The sequence below is a fragment of the Dermacentor silvarum genome, chromosome 2, assembly GCF_013339745.2.
Source record: "Dermacentor silvarum isolate Dsil-2018 chromosome 2, BIME_Dsil_1.4, whole genome shotgun sequence".
In the NCBI taxonomy this organism is placed as follows: Eukaryota; Metazoa; Arthropoda; class Arachnida; order Ixodida; family Ixodidae; genus Dermacentor; species Dermacentor silvarum.
Genome location: NC_051155.1, coordinates 87,352,168 through 87,375,589, shown reverse-complemented (window position 1 = coordinate 87,375,589; position 23,422 = coordinate 87,352,168). Strand labels below are relative to the sequence as shown.

Genomic DNA, 23,422 nt, shown 5'->3' with positions numbered 1-23,422 from the left:
TTGGCGCGATCTTCTTGCAGCCCTTGAGGGAGCACGGCTCAGCGCCAACGGGGAGGGGTAAGTGGGAGCGAAAGAAGGGATAGAGTGGAGTCGCCATGGCTGGGCGAAGCAAAACCGGCAGGCATAGGCGGCACGTATCAGGCCGAGATGGAAGGCCTTGGTGTGCTGCAGAGTCTGCAGGGGTGTTGTGCCAGGCCGGTCAGGCCCGGGGTGGGGTGGGAGGCCGTGAGGCCTTCCCGCTTGTAGAAATGTCCTTAGAGGCGTGCGGAGAGCCCTGACGACTCAAGGAACTCCACGACGCCTCGAAGTGCAGCAAGGTGGTGTCGGCCGGGGAAGAGGAGATCTTCCTCCTTGCCAGAGGGGAGGCCCAGGCGGCGGAACTCCTGCAGGAGTGGGCCCCGCTGCTGGAGGTACGCCGGGCAGGCCAGCAGGAGATGTTCGATCGTCTCCGGCTCCCCGCAGGAGCTGCAGGCCGGGGACGTCGCTCGTCCCAGTCGGTAGCTGCGTGCTGCCGTCCAGCTGCAGCAGTTCAAGTCGAGGAGCGTTTATGAATACGGGGGTTATACTCTCTCAGCAGTCATGTGATGGCGTCGGCAAACGCGGTGCATGTTCCGGCATGTGTAAACGGCTGCGTAAGACGCTGTAGCCTCTCCCCCTTACTAGAGAGTACTGCACGTTTCTAACGCGTTTGTGCTAGCGTCCCCTTAAGCGGGAGATGGTGCAATTATAATGAAGGGCGCTGTTATAAAATAGGAATGACGTCACATATGGCGCGTGTCATTGGTGGAAGTCAATCGTTCGATTTAGTGCGGCGAGACTGGGCGAATTACACGGAAGATGCACGGTTTACCGATGATTCCCTCCGGAGCTTCGCTTACTCATCATCATTCACCCCGTGGATATGCGGTGTTTTTCTTGATACAACTCTCTTTCACTATAATATTGGAATTTTCCAGTAGCGGTCCATGCAGGAGCCACGCGGTCCCCGCCACCTTCCCTGCCCTACTGCTAGCACACACACATTCTACTACAGACACGCACTATATAAAGCTGTTGTTTCTTTCAGTTATTTGATCACCTAGTGACTGGTGTAATGCTACGAATGCATTGAGCCGTCATTTATTTCTGTAAAAATTTATTCGTGCATAAGAGAGAGTCGCTTTATCTACAGAAACGCTTCATGGAAAAGGCGTCGTACTTTGCGTTAATTATTCCAACATGATCAACGTGAACTAATAATTAAGAGAAGAAACTTCTCAGTCAAGTCAGGATACTGTGGACAAACCTGTCCAACGACCTTTACTGACCAGAGTTTACCATACCACAGTTCAACGACCTTTACTCACCAAGCTGTTGCGTGGGTGCTGACTGAGGGTATCGGAAAGTAGCGTTAACACGTCTGTCATGAACACACATGGCGGGTTCACGCTCGTGGGTCGGCTGTGCCTCCCCATGACATGCGCTGTAAATTACTGTGTGCTCCTTATTTTCCGCCAGTGTAAGATACTGCAGTTAACAGTTGGTGATCCCCTCAGCGAACCATTATCCAGCGCCTCCCAAATACATTGCTTGCTTAGTTTGTGGCCATGCGGTCTTCACGAAGCTGGCGTTTTAGTCGACAACGACGTTCATGTCAACGCGCCCACGTCATTCAATTTAGATTCAGCTATGCCGCGTCACTGTAAGCGTCCGTAGGCCACCTGTGAACCTTGTATTACAGTGTACTAGAAGAGCTATTCTAGTACACTGTACTTGTAATGAAGTGAAAGCATAAAATGGTCCATTGAGCGAAGGAGCGGACGTCTTGTGTAGCAGTAAAACGGCACCTAAATTCCTATTGGCTATGGTGCCACGTCGCGAGCGCGCCTCAAAAGAGCACATCGGGCGAATCGGAACACCCGTTCTATCATTAGTGCGCCAGGTGCTGCGTTAGGGGAGAGGGCATCGCCGCGACACCACTAGGGAGCCTACATGCAATGGCGTTGCATGTAGGCTGCGTTGCATGTAGGCTCCCTAGACACCACGTCACCAGCGCGCCTCGACGGATGAGATATGGCGACGCGACGCACAACTTATTCAGTGTGCAGCGAAGTGTGGTTCAGAACGCGAGCGTGTGTTGGCTCGAAAACGCGAAGCGGAGTGGCGTCCAGTGGCGGCGATGAGCCCTGAGGAACGTAGTGACCATTTAGCATAGAAACGCGAAGCGCAGATACATTGATGTGATCCAGTGGATCTGCAAAACATGATAACATATCCAGCAGCAAAAGGCGAAAACATAGGGATCCTACATGCAAGCGCTTGCATGTAGGCTCCCTACGAAAACATTACTCGCAGCGCCAAACTCAAAGGACCATTCAGCGGCGTTCAATTGGACATTAATGATTTCCTATTGACAACTCATAAAAAGAGCTTAGGTGTCCTCGAATTTTCCTTTTTTGTGTCTGGTTTTCTCGGCATCGTGTGCTGCAAAGTGCATTTGCTTCGCATGCACCAGTGAGCCGCCCAACATCAGCTGTCGAAGTCACCGCTCGCGGCGGCCGTCCCGACGATACGTAAATCATCGCGGATATCTTGGTTGTGTTTTAAGCGCTGGAAAGTGCCATCTGCGCCATTGACATTCTCCATCAGAAACATTGAAATTGCACCCGCCCCATCCGCCTCCGTACCAAAACTACCACTCGTTCCTGCGCTCTAATTTCTCGAACACAAAGATATTGCCCGCGTCTAGTCGTTCACTGTTGCAGTCGAGGAGCACGTGGTCCAATTGAATTGATGGCAGAGTTGCTCAGAGGCTATATTGCCATGAGGTGGAATTAGTGAAGCGCAGGTGTGCTTAAAGAATATTTACAAGCTGCGACATGGCAGCTATACACAAGATGGTTTCCCAAGCCCGCCCTGGCTCTCTCGCGCGATATCGTTTTCTTTGTTGACAGTCAGCCTATCTTCAACGCCACGTTCCACCGCTCCTAACATTATGCCCCTGTCGGAAAGGAGCAGTGTTGATTTTCGCAGTTATGGTGAAATCGCGCTGAAGTGAGGTTTTAGTCTAGATACCAGGGCAAGGTCGGCGGGCGCAAAGTAGACGACGAGCGATAGTCCAACAGGGATATTTGGTAGTTCACATCGCCGAGCTGGCACAGGGTCCTGTAAGGCCTTGTGTAGCATGAGAGCAGTTTTTCAGACAGGCCGATGCTCCGGCATGGTGCACATAGGAGAAGTCGAGACCCAGGGCTGAAGTGAGCGTCCCTGTGGAAGCTGTCGTACCTCGTCGTAGTGCAGCGGTGTGCGGGTAATATAGCGAGCTGTGTGAGCCCGAGCAATTCAATAGGAATGGAATTGCTCAGGTGGTAGATTGGAAGGGCGAAATTTGGTGGCGGCAGAACAGAAAAAGTTGTCGCAGTTTCACCTGAAAGGCGAAGCATCAATTGCGATAGCAAATTTGTAGAGAGCTATACGGAGTAATGATATTAGCTTTATCAGCTGTATAAACTTGGACATGCAGCAGCACCGGCAACACGCAGAACTGTTGTCGACGCCGTCGGCGTTTTGCCCGCGTTCGCTCAAAATGCGTGCGGCGTTGGTGACTGTTGCCGGAGCCTCTGATATAAATAGGCACTTGGTGCCGCAGCTAAACGTCGCCTCCCTTCCCTCCCCCTCCCCCCTCCCCCACGGCCTCTAGCGCGTCGGAAGAAGACGCGTTTGCTCTACATATATGGTGATTGTAAAGGAGGAAAGAGACGCCTACTTCTGCCGCCCTTAAGGGAGCACGGCGCAGAACGCACGTTTGTTCTCCGCCGTGCGTTCACTCCCCGTGAAAGCGCGCGTCCCTTGTGCCCTTTCGCTCGCACATACGGCGTTCGGCGCGCGGCGACGATTTCATCTCCATTGACGTCATACGGAACCTCACGGCGACGGCGACGCCGACGGCACAAATCTGCTTTTGAGTGTCCATATAATTGCTATCGCAATAATAGAAAATGGAGGAAAACCAGCGGTCTTGTGACGGGACGAATAGGCAAAGGTTATGTGGGCCAACATGCCGCAGTCACCGTAGTCGGGAGAAACGCTCGTGGATAGCATTTCCGCCAACACCCGGTTGAGCTGCTGACTTAGACCATTGGTCGGCGGGTGATATGCGGCGGAAAGTTTGCGCACGATAAAACAGGAATGCAGAAGACTTTAGATAGCGCGGTACAAGAAGGTGAGGCCGCGATCAGTGAGAAGCTGACGCAGTGAGGGAGTAGGGCGTCATACAGGAGGAAATCCGCAGCGTCGGTTGCGCAGCTTGTGGGCAACGCTCGCGTGATGGCTTGACGCGCTGTGTAGTCAGTCGCGACAGAGACCCACTTGTTGCTGGTTTTCGACGTCGGAAAAGGGCCTAGGAAATTAATGCTGACGCGAAACAATGGTTCGGATGGCAGATCGATGGGGTTTAGGCTTCCAGCGGGTGGTACAGCAGGTTTTATGTGGCGCTGGAGGTGCAAGTAGCAATTTCGCCTGCAGGCGCAAGGCGAAATTTGCAGGCGAAAGTTGGAATGAGCTAGCGCAAGACTGGGGTAATTCGAGATCACAGGGAGAGGTATTCGTCCTGCAGTGGACATAATTATAGGCTTGACTGTCGACAAGGTGACGCGAGACACAGTAGGGCCCTTGTGTAAACGGCCACATTTTTACATTACAGCAAACGTGCACTCATATGGGTAGCGCCTACCGTGCCACTGCTCTTTAACAATATTTTCGGCAAATTTCGATTCATTAGACAGCCACAACGTTACAGGAGTTAAAAATTTGACTCTCTCTCCGTGTTCTCTTTCGTTTCCTTGATATTGCTTCCCTTTGTAGGCACGCCTCGACATCCTGCGCTCTGTTCAGAAAATGCAGCTCCTGTTCAAAGTGTCCAAAACTCCGTGTACCTGTTTCGACCCGTCACTATTTTTCAACGGCTCGCTCCACCAAACCCTCAATCTTTGAGTTCAGAAACGTACAACCTCAAGTTTTTTCACAGGAGGCCGAAAACGCCCTCTCGACGGGGTATGGTGTGTAGACGAGGCTAATACGAGAATACCATGCAATAACAAGCCAAGTGAGAACCCGTCCCATGAGGTAGCGACCGATCGTGCGCTCGTAATCTCTCATTTATGCATATGACTTACATATTCAACAAACTTTGGGCGCTTTTTTAACATTCGGGATTACTTTGATTGGAAACGACCTACTTGCACTGGCGAGTGAGCTTACACTGTAACGAAAAAACAATTGGACCCTCACGGTAAGCTACACTGTAAGCGAGGAATCCTTGTCCGGCAGTAAAGGGGGCCATATTCTAAAAATGATCTCTAGCGGCCATGACAATTAAGTAGACCACTTAGGTAATTATAGGTTAACACTAACTGGGAAAACAACTTACTCAGAACACTGGCTCGTCAAACACCCGTCTTCACGCCATCGCCATAAACAACCATTGCCCCACCCCACTCGATCAACATGTCCGCCTCGCCTCATCCTGCACTAGGTATCTGAGATTTCTGGTCAAAGTCATTCTCTCTCTTTAGGTGGATAGAGTGACAGGAAGGCTGTTAGGGAAAGCGTTTGGTACACTGACAAAGAATGTTGTCCTTGCTGAAAATTACATTCGGTTCTGAGTTCATGCTCATCAGCTGCATGAACACGCTACGTAGTTGAGACCTGATGTGGTTGCTGTGACGTGCGTGTTCTAAGTGTGTAGAAATCTTTCATACAGAATCACAGCACCTTCAGTACAGGAGAAGTAGAGGGCCGCCAATGCACAACCATGAGAGCCCAGAAAACTCATGCATTTCGTGTTTGCACAAAATACTTTGGGTCCTTCAGACATTTAAGTTGGGACCTCAGATCGATGGCATCTGATAATAAGGTGTCGTCTACCTTATTTGCTTCACTTCGCAAGTGACGTCACGTTTTCATTCTAACCGCAGCGTTGAGGCCAGATAAATTGTGCGGTGGGCCTTTTACTTTTCCTGATCATACTAAACTTCGGAAAGAAAGATTTGCGCTTCCACGAACGAACGGTCATTTAGAGTATTAATAATCGTAGCAGCCGCTACAGCGCCACAAAAACTCCTGACACTGTACGCTACGCGCATACATGTTAACTTGTCGCTTTCTCCAGCGTAATAAGCTGCATCTTTTAGTTTTACTGCGCAAAGCAGAACTGCCCTAGCGAACCGAAGTCAAGCGTACCTTTTGCAGTATGACCCTGTCCTATAACACAGTAGCATAACACGCTTCAAATAGTTCTTTCTTCTCTTTGTTCAACCAGTTCAACTTCTCACTGTGAAGCTCATAAAAACAAGCAGATAAGTGCTGCAAAAAACAGGGACAGATGGAAGGAGCGAAACATGCGCTCCGTCTGTCCCTGTATTTTCGCGCTTCACTTGCAGTATGTCGCACCAACAAGGCCGCATTTATACCGTTTTCGAGAAGATAAGATCTGGCAATTTTTCGAAACAAATTATGTCTTCGTGTTCTTACGTTGTCGTCTATGCGTTATCGTCGTTATCACGCCGCGGTCTTCGTTGTTGTATCACGGTCGCGCACAGGCTAAATTTACACACAGGACTTAAAGGAAGCCGCAGGACACATCCAGTCCTGTGTGATGTAATTACCTTACGTCATGTACGTCATGGTCTTTTATGTCTTGTTCGTAATTTTATGGTGCACTGAAAAGTAATCACGAATCACTTAGCTGAGACAAAACCGGCTGTCATTGACGTTGTAGTCGCGCCGTCGTTATCTTAGTGCGGCCGGTGCCCTGTTAACCGTATTCCGTGTTAAGCAATTTAGAACTACCGTATTGGCATCAGCCTTGCGATGTTGCAACTAAGAAGTTGATGTTTTGGGAGTCAATTCATTATTTTTGCCACCCATAATGATGACACGAGTCGCACAAGTGGAATAGGTGGACAAGTGGAATAGGGCAGGTCGAATAGGAATGAAGTGGGAGCGCAAGATTCCCGAATGGATTTGAAATTGAATGGACACCTAGTCCTGGAGCGCTAAGTGTTGATTTAGTGGTGGCCTCATGGTCACACCGCCTTAAACAAACGCAGCCGGGACACCCTCTATCATTTTAAAGCATCGCTGAAGCGTATCGCGTTGTGTGCGGGAAAGGGGAATGGTGCGAGGGTGCGCTAGGTTTGACTGCGGCCAAATGTAGTTGTGGCTTGTTCCTCAGGGACGCACGCCTCGCTTCTGTCTGCCGTCTTCAGCCGCGCTCGCGTCCCTAGCAACAATTTTAACCGAGCCAGCAAAACTACGAAACCGGTAAATTGTCTATTTAGGCGTAGCTGGACTTGCCAAAATATTGTATGTCTCGCAGCAGTGGCTTCAGCATCCACATATATGTGTCTACTTCTGCCGCCGTAATGACAAACCACACGGTGTTCAGGGTGCCCATTCTGCAGTATGAAGACAGTAAAACATTTCTGCGTTACGAAGTTGAAGTTCGTGTAAAGAGATCAACTTCTAGTTGTAAAGAATTATTCGGTTTAGCAAAACACGCAAGAAGTACGACAAAAGGATGGAGGCCAAGAGCGACATCGCAAAATGAGGCAGCCTGGGCGAGTTCACGGTAATTTGGAGCGTGCGTTACGTTTTATTGCTCAGCTCTTAGGCCTCATTCACACAGCCGTCAAACGCTCCGTCACGTCACCGTCACGGCATTCGTTTTCGTCAGGGGAGATGGTTTCCGAGTCGTTTTCCCCTCAAAAACGGCTCGCCGGCGACGCCGAGCGGTGCTCTACGTTTCCGTCGCCAGCACGGTGACGGATCCCCGCCCCTCAAATATCGACCAATCAGAAATTAAGAAGCCGACGCTAAATACAGCCATATTACAAAGTTAAAGCTGGCAACAGCAGCGGCGGCTGGTTTGCTTACATGCGTGCCAGCATTGGTTCCACGTGCGGCACATCGAAAACTCAGCTGTGCGTTTCGGTGGTGCTCAAATGTGCGACATGGACCACGCCGATGGCCGAACTTGCGATTCCTGCACATTTTTCGCCCCCACGTACTTGTTCGTCGCCCAGCTTTGCGCCCTTGTTGCTGTCTCCGCTTGCAAATCAAGAACAGCAGCAGAAAACCGCTTGGCATTGCGAAAGTTGCCTATTCGTACACTGCTCGGTCGCGCCTGCTGTGCGTTTTTTTGACGTGACGGTGACGTGACGGAGCGTTTGACGGCTGTGTGAATGAGGCCTTAGGCGCCCCTTACTACGGCGAGCGTCGGCGTCAGCGAGTGAACGAGCATAGCGAAGGATGAAAGAGCGAACGCGGAGCGCAGCAGGGTGGAAAGACGCGAGGTGGAAAGCGGAAGCGGAGGTTGCAGCGGGAGCATGAGACCGAAAGGGGAGGAGGACGGTATGACAAAAGTGTGAGAAGAAAAGCTTAGTGCGGTGACGATGGCTACGAGATGGCGTGAGAGTAGCGCGTGTCGTCTGGTAGATTTGTCGGCGGCGGCTGCTGTCAATAGGACCCATGCGTCCCCCACGCGCTAGCTTTCGCGATCTCTAGATTAGCGACGCAGTCTCGCCAAATTTCGCTCCGTTTGCAACGTGCCGCAATAGGCAGATTGGCCGCGCCAGTCATTATATCGCGAAATGAACACACGTATTGAACTGCGCTCGAATTTCTCATTACGGAGTATCGTAATCGCCGGTGAATTTTTTTTCGTACACTGTCGAGTATCCAGAGTGCGTGATATCAGGAGCTCAGAGAGGTGTCCTGGGTAACAAAATGTGCTCTGGTAACTTGCCAGTAGATGGGGAAAAAAATCTGGTCCTGCAATACATATAGCTACCTTTCACTTTTACGTTAGCTACCAAAGTGACAGAATAATCTAGGCTGACGCATGACATGTGCTACCTTGAAAGATCATTTTGCAGTTTGCTTTACATGTAAAAAGACAGCCTTGAAAACCTGGCAGGTTTTTGTGGGACAATGGTGGATTATTTAGAAGGGAAGTCGTACTTGTATGGCAGCATGCGTTGTGATGGTGAACCCCCTAAAACGTGCGCAGCCAAAAGGAAGGTAACCTTAGCGGTCAAAAGCGGATTTCTGTAGGGTAATAGTTTATAAAACACTTAACCGAGATTTCAAGCTCTTAGACTGGGAATGCTTAGGAGTGACGATCAATGGCGAATATCTCAGTAGCCTTTAGTTTCCGGATGACATTGTCCTATTCAGCAACAATGGGGAAAAATTACAACAAATGGTTGAGGACCTTAACCGAGAAAGTGTAAGAGTGAGGTTGAAGATTAATATGCAGAAAACAAAGATAATGTTCAATAGCCTGGCAAGAAAACAAGAATTCAGGATCGTCAGTCAGCCTCTAGAGTCGGTAAAGGAGTATGGTGGGAAGATCAGGAGTATGTGTGGATCAGAGATCAAACGGGGATAGCCGATATTCCAGTTGACATTAAGAGGAGGAGGAGGAGGAGGAATGAACGTTTATTGTTAGAAACAGGGAGAAAATGTTCTTTCTTCGCCTTAGGCGGGCGGCTCTCTCAGTCCAGAAAGCCGTTGGCTAATGCCGCAGCCCAGGCCCGGTCCACCAGACTTCGCTGATCCTCCAGGCTCTGTGCCATTAACATTGCCTCCCACGTTTCTTCGATGGCTTGTAGCGGTTCTGAGGCATCGTCTTGACTGTTTTTCTCCTGGTGTGGGCACACCAACACCATGTGTTGGTACATCACTGGTACATCACAATATCGGCATAGGTATGAGAATTTAGTGGGGTGCATCCAGTGCATGATAATTCCACGGACATATGTATTCGTTTGTAGTCTGCGGAGGGCGGTGGCTTCTTCCTTGCTTAAGTTTGGATGTGGTAAAGGATATTGTCTTCTTTAGAGTCGGTAATGTTGCAGTATTACAGCGTAGTTGATGGGAATGACCTCCACTCTCGTCGATTTCCGGAGCCCGTGCGGCAGGAAATCCCGTCTGGTATGCTCTCGGGAGACAGCATGTGCTGCTTCGTTTCCTGCCAGGTGATCGTGGCCTGGGGTCCATACGACGTTGGTTTCGGGTAGTTTTTGGCGTCATGTTAACTCTTTTAGAATATTCACTGCTGCAGCAGAGATTCGGCCTTTTGTAAGTTTTTACATGCCGTTTGCGAGTCGCTCAAGATGATTGCTATGTCCTTGCATGTGGCGAAGCCGAGGATGATGGCCACTTCCTCCGCCGTTTCTGGATTTCTGGCCGGTATGGTGGCAGCGACTAGCTCATTCCCTTGGTTGTTGGTCACAGTAATTGTGTAGGCTCTTCTACCTGGGTATTTTGCCGCATCTGTATATCTAGTGTTGGGGTTCCTTGAGTATTTCCGGCTTAGCGCTCGAACTCTTGCTTGTCTTCCGTCTTTGTGGTGTGTTGCATGTATGTTTCGAGGTATTGGAGCGACTGAGATAGTCACGGAGAAGTGGCGGCAATCGGACTTTCATGTCTGAGTCTGCTATGAAGTTTTCGCTTTATGCGAATTTGCGAAGTGCTGCTCTTCCTGTTTGAGTCAGCTTAAGGCGTTCCAGCTGGCTGGCCCTGTGTGCTTCACTCATTTCTTCCCAGGTCTTATGAAGGCTAAATTTGAGTAGTGTCGTTGTTGATGTTGTACTGGGAAGTCCTAGTGCGCTCTTGATTGCCTTTTTGATGACGATGTTGAGTTTTCCAATTTCAGCTTTCTTGAGGAGTACATACGGGTCGCCATATGTAATTCGGCTTATAAGGAGTGTTTGGATAATTTGGACAGTTTCTTGCTCTTTAAGTCCTGTTCTTTGGGAGGTTATATGCCTAATGAGATGAGTTACTTGTGTTAGGGTCTTCTGAAGCTTAGGAAGTGTAGCTGCGCCATAACCGTCTTTATGTAGTGTGAGGCCAAGGACGCGCAAGGAGTCTACTTGAGGTATATAGATTCCATAAAATGTGACGTTGGGATCTGGGGTGACGTAGGCTGGTGGTCTTCCCCGGGTCCTTGCCATGAGTATAAGTAGCTCCGATTTTTCGAGGGCGCACTCGACACCGCATCTTGAGAGGTACTGTGCTGACATTAAGATAAAAAAAAATGTGGTTGATCCCTCTTATATAGGAATCGGTATAGAACACGAAAGTGAAACGTGTCTTCACAGAAGTAGTGTAATGTTTATTGCACATTGATATATAATGTATATTGGTGTTTTGTGGCTAAAGCGCCCTTAGGCGTTGATGCACCCACGCTGACGCCTGGTGGCACGTCTCCTCCATCACGACTACCAACGTCGATGACCATGAGCAACCGTCGTGCATATGGAAGCTGCACTACGCTGCACACGCTAGCACAACGCGAAAGACGAAGCACGTAACTGACACACTAATACAACGCGCAAGACAAAGCACGTAACTGAATCGTCACCGAGTCAAATCAGCGCGTACAGCGCGTCGTAATTGCAGCCTCCGCGATCAACTTCAGAAACATTTTCAGAGCTAATTGCGGAGGCCACGCTCCGCTGTGCTGAGTACGGTGAACGCCACCTAAGTGGCGTTGGTAGTGCTTCTTGATGCCAGCGTCCCTTCGAATGCTGGCATCGAGGCGTCGTAGTGCTGAGACCACCGAAGCGTTCACTGTCGGTGCGCGTTAGTGTCATAATGCAGTACTTCTCTTTTCTGCTCGTAGGCGGCGGCACCGCCCCGAGCAAGAGCGCGGGTACACGGAGGAGTGTTAGATATATAAGGCGCGTCTGTGTAGCTCTCTGCAAATGCGTTTGTGGCGCAATGGGTTAAACGCTCGGCGATCTATCGTCGCGGACCGAGAGGTCGTGGGTTCGATTTCCAAATTTTGCATGCTTGTGGAACTTTTTCTTCTGGTTTCTTTCTTTGTGTTATGTTCCATGACGTATTTCCGTGACGGAAATACGTCAGTGAAGTCTTGGTGGACCCCGGCATAAAACACTTTCGTGTTAAAAAAAACCGAGCTGGGCAGGCCATTCAGTGCCTAGGCTGGATAAACGATGGACTATTATTACTGCAGAATGGGTGCCGAGGCAAGGGAAGTGCTGTCGAGGAAGGCAGAAAACTATGAGGGTGATGAGATGAGGAAATTTCCAGGCGCAAGTTGGAAATCAGCTAGTGCAAGACAAGGGTAATTGGTGATGGCAGGGAGAGGCCTTTGTCCTGCAGTGGACATAAAATAGGCTGCTGCTGCTGCTGATGATGATGGTGTTCCTGATAAGCCACTGTGCCCTGTAAGGCCCAAGGACAGCTTCACGTCAACGAAAATTAAAACATCCTATCCGCATTGATTTCTGGCCGGGAAGAGTACATTGGCACAATAAAAACGCAATAAAATTTTATTTCAGTAAACCATCTTTACTATGCTTCGTTGATTAGTCATTGGTTTTATAAACTGTCCGCAAATGACACTTGGTGTCACTGACGTGTGCAAAAAAAAAAAGGCACGGCATACCCACGAAGTGAATGATGATGAGTGGGCGAAGCACCGGGGGATCACTCGGGTAAGTGTGAATCCCCCGTACATTACCCACTCGAACATGTAAATGAGTGACAACACATGTGTACAGTATATACAGTGTCGTTTTATTGGTCGTATGTGGTATTGAGGTACGGACTTCGTTTTCCCTTCATTAAGACTGCCTTGTGATCAGTGCAGCAGCACGGCGACGCCGGCAAGCGGACCCAGAGGCGGCGAGAGCGCGGGAAGCGGCGGCAAATGCCGGAAGCGTTCTCTACCTCAGGTTGATGGCGCCGATGCTCGGTTCAAGCGCGAGCTTCACGAGCCCTCAGCTCCGGGTGCGCTTGCCGGCGTTGCCGTGCTGCTGCAGCTTTGCGAGCCCTCAGCTCCGTGTCCGAATACCGGCGTTGCCGTACTGCTGCAGCTTTGCGAGCCCTAGACGCCGGGTCCGCTTGTTGTATGCGCAACCGTGCTACAGCAGCTTTGCGAGCCCTTGACTCCGCTTGCATCTGAGCCGCCATTCTCGCGTTTTCATCCATAGCAGGCGCGCTGTTATCAAAATCGACCGTTATCATCCATGGCTGAAGAGAGAAAGTGAGCGCGCGTCGGAAACGAGTGCTTATACAGCTTTTGTGCACCGCAGCGCCCCTAGCGAACTCGATGCAAAGCAGAGCTACGGACAACGACGACGAGGCAGGGACAAGGCTCGGCCCTAAGGTGCTTTGCCTCTAAAACGCTACTATGAGCTACCAGCTAGGTTTCCCTTACCTAAATAACAATTTTGAGTTATGAAACTTTGCGAGGCATGAATGTTCTGCGACGTGGTTCTGCGATGTTCGACATTACAGAGGTAAAGATGTGAAACCGTACAATTTTTTTTGCTGGCCTAAGGTGTTTAAATCTGCTTCTTTCTGCATATTTTTCCAGACCGCCCAGGAGGCGACAGCACCTGGTTTCGTCTGAAGACCCCTTACCCTTGGCCTTCAGCGGCGGAAAGTGCTGACTGGGAATGGACCTCTAGTAACACTCTTCCGTCACAGTTGTCGGAGGAAGCAGAAACCGCTGACTTCAGCAGTTCCATTGGCGATCAGCTCTCTATAGAGCGGCTGTCAACGCCGCTGCTTCATGCACCCGCCAAGAATGTTTTGGCCACTCCGTCTGAGAAGGCGTTCGGGGAGCTGCTGCGTGAGTGCAAACACGCGACCCCAATGACCTTCGACGCTGTGCTAGAGGACATGTGAGTGTGCACTGTTTGAATTTGCTGATCTTCATCTCGGTTAGCATGTGTCGCTGCGACTATTATTATACGTGTTTAACCGACGCTTACTAACTGCACAGAAAGCACGCCGGAACAATCTTTTCTTCTTTTTATTGTCATAGCAAATATATGGTCACTCAAAGCGAATTTCTGTCGTCATCGTCGCCGTCGCCGTCACCGTGAGGTTCCGTATCACGTCCAACGGCGATGAAATCGTCGCCGCACGCCGTATAATGTATGTGCGAGTGAAAGTGCGCGAGAGACGCGCGCTTTCACATGGAGCGAGCGCACGGCGGAGAGAAAACGCGCGTTCTGTGCCGGGCTACCTGAAGGGCTGCACAATTAAGCGTCTCTTTCCTCCTTTACAATCACTATATATATACAGCAAACGCGGCTTGTTCCGTCGCACGAATGGCCCTGGGGGGACGGGAGGGAGGCAGGGGAGGCGACGTTTAGCTGCGGCACCAAATGCGTATTCTTATAAAGAACGTTGTGAGGCGAGAAGGTGGTTAAGACTTCCGATGCTGCTCGACGAGTGTCCCGTTCTGACCTCGTCGAAAACCTCCGAGCCGCCCCCAGAGGCACCGGCAACAGTCACCAGTGCCGCGCGCGTTCGGAGCGAAGACGGGCAAAACGCCCACGGCGTCAAAAACAGTTCCGCGCGTTGCTGGTGCTGCTCCATGTCAAAGTTTATACAGCTGATAAAACTACTATCCTTACTGCGTATAGCTCTCAACTAATTTGCTATCGCAATTGATGCTTTGCCTTTTTTATATAATTACGCATGTGGTGCCTCAGCGGAACGTCGCCTCCCCTCCCTCCTCCCTCCCGTGCCCCCACGGCTTTTCGCGCGACGAAAGAAGTCGCGTTTGTTCTTTCGGGTGAAACTGCGCCATTTTTTCTTAGGCTTTGCTTCTGTGTGTCTTTCTTCGTCTTCTAGTAGATGTCAGAATCCTGACACACATCATATTTTGCACCCCTCCTCGTATAAAAGCTTGGAGCATTTCCAACAGATGCGCATTATCAGGTTTTCTTGCTGCCAGTGTATAGGATAGTTAAAACGTGTCACTGTTGGGTGGCATTCTCGTTCATTTCTTTTTGTGGTATGCTCAATCTGTGCCTAAGTTATCACTTTCATCATGGGCTAGGGCACTATGCGTTTGCACTAGAGTAATAAGTTTATAGGCCGCCGCACGTAAAGCACAAAGGCACGAATGAGCTCATTTGTTAACGCGAAGACGAGGTGAAGGCGCTTTCGTAAACAAACATTTGAATGATGGGCTAACTAATGAAATGTAACCGTATACACGTACTTTGTGCAAAGCAATGTGACTTGGAACATGGACCGAATGATGGACAGGGACAGCACTCCCCCCTGGTATTCTTCTGTCCGTCCGTATTCCAAGAAACAATTACAAAAAACGATTGTTTTCGCAATGTACGCATGTACTCTCCCAGGCGATTGCCCAAATATGAATGTGTTTAAGATGCTGAGTTTTTCTGACCTTTCTTGTAATCACTTTTACATAGAAGATAATGCCTAGATAAGTTATCGATGGCCCTCTTTGAACGCCGATGTCATACATTCTGTAAGGTTCGTAAGTATGCGAAATTGAAGCGAGTCTCACGCGTTTAGTTTTACGCATATTAATTTCCATGTTCCATCGGTTGCGCCACTTCGTTGGTTTTTCTAATTCCGGCTTTAATTGGACATCATCTGTTTTGCTAACATGTTGTGATAAATGGTGTTATTGTTTGCAAAGAGGTGTATAAATGAAGTGAGGTAACTGATATCCCATTTATGTGTCATAAAGAAGCGTGCCGACCAACGGGCCCTGTGGCACCTCTGACATACGTGAAACCATGTTTGATTATTCATCGTCAAACTGGACTGCTTGAGAACGGTTTGATAGAAATCACTCAACGCAAGTTTTGACCTTTCATTAAGTTCAGCGTTGCGCATTTATAAAAGTTGTCGCAGTTTCACCTGAAAGGCGAAGCATCAATTGCGAGAGCAAATTTGTAGAGAGCTATACGGAGTAATGATAGTAGCTTTATCAGCTGTATAAGCTTGGACATGCAGCAGCACCGGCAACACGCAGAACTGTTGTCGACGCCGTCGGCGTTTTGCCCGCGTTGGCACAAAATGCGTGCGGCGTTGGTGACTGTTGCCGGAGCCTCTGATATAAATAGGCACTTGGGGCCGCAGCTAAACGTCGCCTCCCTTGCCTCCCCGCCCACGGCCTTTCGCGCGTCGGAAGAAGGCGCGTTTGCTCTACATATACGCCGATTGTAAAGGAGGAAAGAGACGCCTACTTCTTTAGCCCATAAGCGAGCACGGCGCAGAACGCGCGTTTGTTCTCCGTCGTGGGTTCACTCCCCGTGAACGCGCGCGTCGCTCGCACCCTTTCACTCGCACATACAGCGTTCGGCGGCTCGCGGCGACGATTACATCTGCATTGACGTCATACAGAACCTCACGGCGACGACGACGGCGACGCCGACGGCAGAAATCTGCTTTGGAGTGTCCATATAATTGCTATCGCAATAATAATAAACATGCATAATGTGCTTTATTGAGGGCTATCGAGAATACGACGACAGTAGCCTCCGCACAGAGCAAGATGGTAATTCTCATTTCTTTACCCTTTGTCTTGCGCATGATGTTCTGCAGTGGAGCCGAAGGCTGTGTCAAACTGCACGAAGGCGGCGTCTACTCGGAGGTGTTCCGCACATGCGGCAGCCGCGGCGCTGCTGTACTCAAGGTTCTGCACCCTGGATATTTGCGTGAACATTTGCAGCAGTTGCTTACCGAAGTGCGCGTAGCAAGGTAAGCCCGTAGATTATTTTGCGATAGCAATTATATGGACACTCCAAAGCGCATTTCTGCCGTCGTCGTCACCGTCGCCGTCTCCGTGAGGTTCAACGGCGATGAAATTCGTCGCCACGCTCTGGACGCTGTATGTGCGAGTGAAAGGGCGCGAGGGACGCCCACTTTCACGGGGAGCGAATGCACGTCGGAGAGCAAACGCGCGTTCTGTGCCGTGCTCCCTGAAGGGCTGCAGAATTAAGCGTCTCTTTGCTCCTTTACAATCACCATATATATAGAGCAAACGCGCCTTCTTCCGCCGAACGAAAGGCCGTAGGGAGACGGGAGGGAGGCAGGGGAGGTGACTTTAGCCGCGGCACCAAATGCGTATTTATACAAAAAAAGTTGTCGCAGTTTCACCCGAAAGGCTAAGCATCAATTGCGATAGCAAATTTGTAGAGAGCTATACGAAGTAATGATATAGTAGCTTTATCAGCAGTATAAACTTGGACATGCAGCAGCACCAACAACACATAGAACTGTTGTAGACGCCGTCGGCATTTTGCCCGCGTTCGCACACAACGCTTGCGGCGTTGGGGACTGTTGCCGGAGCCTCTGGGGGCGGCTCGGAGGTTTTAGACGACATCAGAACGGGACACTCGTCGAGCAGCGTCGGAAGTCTTTACCACCTTCTCTCCTCACAACGTTTTCATATAAATAGGCACTTGGTGCCACAGCTAAACGTCGCCTCCCTTCCCTCCCCCTACCCATCACGGCCTTTCGCGCATCGGAAGAAGGCGCGTTTGCTCTACATATATGGTGATTGTAAAGGAGGAAAGAGACGCCTACTTCTGCAGCCCTTAAGGGAGCACTGCGCAGAACGCGCCTTTGTTCTCCGGCGTGGGTTCACTGCCCGTGAAAGCGCACGTCCCTCGCTCCCTTTCACTCGCACATACAGCGTTCGGAGCGCGGCGACGATTTCATCTGCATTGACGTCATACGGAACCTCACGGCGACGGCGACGACGACGGCGATGTCGACGGCAGAAATCTGCTTTGGAGTGTCCATATAATTGCTATCGCAATAAAACGTTGTGAGGCTAGAAGGTGGTAAAGACTTCCGACGCTGCTGGATGAGTGTCCCGTTCTGATCTCGTCGAAAACCTCAGAGCCGCCCCCAGAGGCACCGGCAACAGTCACTAATGCCGCGCGCGTTGGGAGCGATGACGGGCAAACCGCCGACGGCGTCAACAGTTTTGCGCGTTGCTGGTGCTGCTGCATGTGAAAGTTTATACAGCTGATAAGACTGCTATCCTTACTCAGTATAGCTCTGTACCACGGTGTAAGATATATAAACAGTATATATCTTACACCGTGCGCTGTACTAATTTGCTATCGCAATTGATAGTTTACCGTTCGGGTGAAACTACGACAAATTTTAGGGGCGAAGCTCCTTATGGCGGCACCCGTTCCGTCCCCGTCGTAGTAGTAGTACTAGTGTGTAACCAGTCTGAGAAAAATGAGAAAAAAATTCCGAAGTTGTGTCCGTAGCGCGGAATCGAACCAGGGACCCCTCGCTTCCGAGCGCGCGGCGTTAGCCCACTACGCCACGAAACTTTTTTTTTTTCCTTTATTGTCTCATGTGCAAAATTCACTCAATTATCAACAGCCCAGTTCAACGAAGTAGCACGTGAAAATCATATGTAACATTTACCAACCAGCATTATTGCAATCACATCAAAATTCTCTTAATGTTTCCAAAGGTTCTAACCTTGGCAACCACTCCGGGGCGCATTCATGCGCCTTCTGCACCTCCAGAAAGGTATTTATACTCTCTCGGAAGTACATTCGCGCAGGTCTTGCGTCTGGGTCACAGTAATAGCCCGCCATTCTAGCGCGCCAGATACTGTGAAGGCCAACGAGCATTACCAGATCAAAAGGAAGCCCATCGTCGTTTTAGATCGCTAGATATCTGATACCGTAGGGATCTAGAGGGAATTCTTTTTTGACTGTCCTTTGTAAAACATCCCACAAGAACACTCCCTCCCAACAATGTAGAAAAACATGGTCAATTGTCTCGGGTTGATTACAGATTAAGCAATGTGTTCCCCACGGTACAAAAAAACCCTTTTCTTTCAAAAACGTCTTTACTGAAAGCGTTCCTGTATGAACCTTGAAAAAAAAAGGTTTTTACCCCTGGTGGAATTTGCATACGCTTTACCCTTTTTAGTACATTTTGGCCCTGGCTACCTCTGTAAAGGGATCTATATAAAGGAACCGGAAATTCAGTGTCGCATAGATCCCTGTACAGCTTTTTTCTTTGGACAGAACTCAGGTAATCCTTTGAAAAACGTACACTTAGGAAGCGCACAGTGGAGACAACCTCCTTAAAAAACCCCTTAAGCGTTCCGGGAATACTGCTTGTGGCAACAATAAAATCTGGTAGCGCTTTGCTTATTCTCATTTGACACACACTACGCCACGAAACGGACATGGGCAAACGCACCACGATGGCTATAAATACCCAACATTAACGAAAGGCCGCGTTTATAGCGCGTTTCTAACGCGTTTGTGCTAGCGCGTTACGGCCCGTGTAAGAAGCTGGTGTAAGACGCTGTGGCCTCTCCACCTTACCTTCAACGCGTTTCGAACGCGCTGCCCAAAGCGGTGGCAAGTCAAGTTCAAGTCGAGAGAGAGAGACAAGTGGTTCTTGAGAGAAAGGGAAAGGTTGGCGCTATCTTCTGCAGCCCTTGAGGGAGCACGGCTCAGCGCCAACAAGTCGAGGAGCGTTTATGAATACGGGGGGGGTATACTCTCTCAGCAGTCATGTGATGGCGTCGGCAAACGCGGTGCACGTTCCGGCATGTGTAAATGGCTGCGTAAGACGCTGTGGCCGCTCCCCCTTACTAGAGAGTACTGCACGTTTCTAACGCGTTTGTGCTAGCGTCCCCTTAAGCGGGAGATCCGATGATTCCCTCCGGAGCTTCGCCCACTCATCATCATTCACCTCGTGGATCTGCTGTCATTTTTTTCTGCTCACTCATTTGCCCAGCGAAGGTAGGCTTTCACAAACAGAGGACTTTCGCTTCGAAATAATCATACACGGGCGTTCATGCGGTCCTTTTGTAGGCAAAGAAGAAGATTCTACTATTTAACGACTGTCATGTTTATTCTAATCTGAGGGTTAGTTACCTGTTTTTAAACTAAAAGGCATGCAGCATGACATACTTTTGATGTGTCTGATACAGTGCACGGTAATAATCAATCTAGGATGGTATAAAATGACAGTCCATCATTTTGGAGTTATAACGACATTGTAGCCCCTATAATTTTGACGCCACAAGAGATAAATCTGGAGGTGAAAAAGACACCTAAAAAGTTGTGCACACAGAAGTAATTAACTCACCAGAGTATCTTGTTTAAGGCCAAAGTGGTCCGCATCAATTGCGCCAATCAACAAGCATTCAACCAATGATAAGCAAGAAGCGAAATCTACAGTTTTCATGGTCTGTGTGCATTTCATAATATATTGCTCTGTGGACAGGAGTGTGGTTTTATGCGCTAATATGCTCTGTGCGCGCGTTTTCAGAATATTGCGGAAAATGAGCATGAACGTCGACAACAACACCGGGGGATTTGCGGAGCTGCGAGCGTAAGGACGTCGCTTGTATTTTCTTAGCTTTCGCTGCTCACTGCAGGAGCCAAGTAATACGGCGAAATAATTTGCCGGCATTGCAACTACAGCAACAATGGAGACCCACTAAGCTAAAACGGTTCGCTTCCCAGATTGGGCACAGTCCTGTAGCGTACCAGTCAGTGAACATCAGGCTTCCCGCTGTAAAAGAAAAAAAAATTAATATTTTTGGACGCCGTGGAGGTGTTCGAAAATTGTTTATGCCAAGTTTGCGTGCAATTTTTGTCTGCAGGGTGTACGCCGTATGGGACAAGTATCCATATATGATGCGGAACGCGTGCATCAACTATCACAGCCGCAAGAACTTCTCACTCTTCGGCGATGGTACGGAAAACACCATATCTCACAGCGTCCCAATGATGTGTGCTGCAAAATATAAGGCATCATTTCCTTAATTTTTCACTTTCCACTTTTATGTCCCAACCACACCTAGGCTTTGCACTCATTTTTCATGTAGTCATAATTCCTGCCGTCACTTACTTCTGTGCCTTCTTCCGTTACCCGAATTTGTATCTGTTGCGTGTAAGTTTCCACGTTTATTTAATCAAAAATTAATCATTATCTTCACGTGTGTTATGCATAATTATTACTGCCGTTTGTTTACAGCTATAAAAATTGTAGGAGGTAATCAGGGAAGAAACGACGCTAACTTAACAAGACTGTCAGACGTAAATATTGTTATTGCAGGTTAATTGTTTGCCGTGCTGATCACATGCACAAATTCGCCATTATAACTCGTCTATATCAGCAAGAAACTACTGTATTGGTAAACTTTGCGAGTATTTTGCTGTTCATCGCTGGTTACGTCATTCTTATCTTATGTCTAAGTTTGTTTGAATATTTTGATTCAAATGGTTCGCACATACAAAACGAAGGGTGGAACTAACATTTATTTTCAAAAGTGTGTGAATCGCCTCTTAGCCAATGAAAGGATTAGTCAAATACACTGTAGTGAGTTTTTTTACTGGGATGTTCTATTTAGTTTTAAGGCACACCATTGATGAACTAGACCGCTAAATGCATTTGTTTGACGATCCTAGATGTTATGCACCAAAAACAAACTCTTGCCGTCTTAAGCATTCTTAATGTTACCTCTCATACCATAAGCTAAACTTACACTTTTCAACTTAAGGGGAAAATCAGAGATGTGTGTGTTGTGGCCAGCAAAATTCATGCTTTTATCTTTCGCTACTTAGTGCGAAAAGACTCACACAGAAATAAACGGACAGACCAATGGGGCGCGAATTGCGCACCCCGTTCATCTGTCCGTTCTTGTCTGTCCCAATCTTTTTGTACTACATAGCGCAATATGAACGTAAAACAGCCACAAATTAGCCCCTTCCTCAGCCCTTTCGAAACAGAAATGGGCACGCTACTGACCGCTACTCAAACAGAGTGGCTTCAGATGGTGACTGCCGCGGAAAAGCAGCAATATTGATTCGTATTCCATTTCCAGAAAGCCTTCTTTTCTTACAATAGAATGTATGCGTCGCAAAGGCGCCAATAAGGACATCTTTCTAGCATTCCAGCTTATTCTGGTGAATGGCAATTTTTCTTGCGGACTTACCTTGCGGATTTACGAAAAACACATTTCTAGAATATACTATGCATAAATTCTCATTATATATTGTCGTGTCATCTCCAGAAAACTTTGCTTCGATTCACCACGCTACGAATTTCAATATGTATACACATTCTCGGATGAAATATTCATATCTTCGCGGTGCGACGATTCGGAAGCGTTGTGCACTTCTGCTTAAGTCAATTTATTGTGTGATTGTATTGTTATGTTGTATTATTTTGACGAGATATTATGATGCCAAATCTATTGTTGGATGCATTGTAAAGGACATTGTATGTTTGTCTTAGGGCAGAATTCAAGTATTTCCTTACTATTGCAACGTCTAGAAACATCAATAATTTCTACGTTTGGCTCAGGGCTTCACACTTTTTCAGTGTTATGTAAAACGCCGTTTTTACTTCCGCAACCATCCAGGCCTGCTGTCTCCGCATGTTAATTTGGTCTCTAGTGTTTTTTATTTACAACTAATGCCCAGTCTTTGCGACAATCAGAACTAAAAAGAAGAAAAAGTGTTTGCTTCATATGTAGAAATACCAAGAAGGCATAGGTTCACATGGGGACTGAGTCTTGATGTGATGAGTGGTATAAGAAATGTGGTTTGACCCAAAATTTCCACAAGGGGACTTGTACTCATCAGGGCAGCAACTGCTTCTTCAGCATCTGCATCTTGTGTGTCGAGAGCTGCCCTGGAGGAGACAAGATGCAATTGCTGAAGAAGCAGTTACTGTGTTGACGAAAACAAGACTTCTTGTCGAAAAATTTTCTTGAGCGACATTTCTTCTGTGGTCACAGTTCATTGCTACAATGGTAGCAAATAAAAAAAATCCAAGTGCCCAAAATGTTAATGTAATTTTAAGAAGTCATGTTACAACAAATAACAAATTCCATTTAGTAAAGAACAGAGCAAGACATTCTGAGGGTTCTCAATTAGCAACGAATATAAACCTATTCGAATACGTATACAGTCTTTATTTCAATATTTTTGGTGCTATTTGCTTAAATGTGATATGGTGATTATTACATAGTAAAACTGTTTATAAGAAAATGCAAATTCGACAGCAGTGCAAACATCTTTGGTGACAACAATGCTTAGATGGTGACGGCGACAAGCTGTGCGCGTAGTCAAAATATAATACCGGATTATGGTGCAATAGGACACGAGACAAAATGAATTTCAACATGACAAGAAAGCGTATATTAGTATGCCTAAGCTTTCTGAATATGTCGGCAACATTTTAGTAGTGTTAAAAGCTAACGTTTCTGTGGCCCCAAATGATAGGGTCTATGAAGCTTATGTTTATTTGGACAACGTGGCAAATGACTTTTTCTTACGCAGGAGCTTGTTAGGTATGACAGCTTGCAGTTTTTATACTTTTCTGAACAGCACCTCTGCTGGGCGTACTGTTTACGCTCACCACGCAAGGCGCTTTCGTCGTTCTATTCGGCCCAAAACAAACTTGTCAAAACGCCTATAGGCTGCATATGTCTTGAGGTGGCGTTCGTGAGATCTTGTTTTCAATGACGTCGAAAAAGTTTATTGATCAGGTTGCAGGGGCTACGTTCAGCCGGATATTCTTGCTCTCTTGTTGTAGCAGAAGCTCTGGATTTTCTTCA

At 48.3% G+C, this 23,422-nt stretch overlaps 1 protein-coding gene across 1 annotated transcript in view; it reads left to right on the top strand.

Moving 5' to 3' along the window:
* LOC119440203 (serine/threonine-protein kinase haspin-like) overlaps positions 1–23,422 on the top strand; it is a 93,563-nt gene that overhangs the window by 27,017 nt on the left and 43,124 nt on the right. The window contains exons 4-7 of the mRNA XM_037705132.2: positions 13,394–13,703; positions 16,399–16,554; positions 20,122–20,184; positions 20,459–20,550. Coding sequence (XP_037561060.1) covers positions 13,394–13,703; positions 16,399–16,554; positions 20,122–20,184; positions 20,459–20,550 — 621 coding nt within the window. The remainder of the gene's footprint in view (positions 1–13,393; positions 13,704–16,398; positions 16,555–20,121; positions 20,185–20,458; positions 20,551–23,422) is intronic.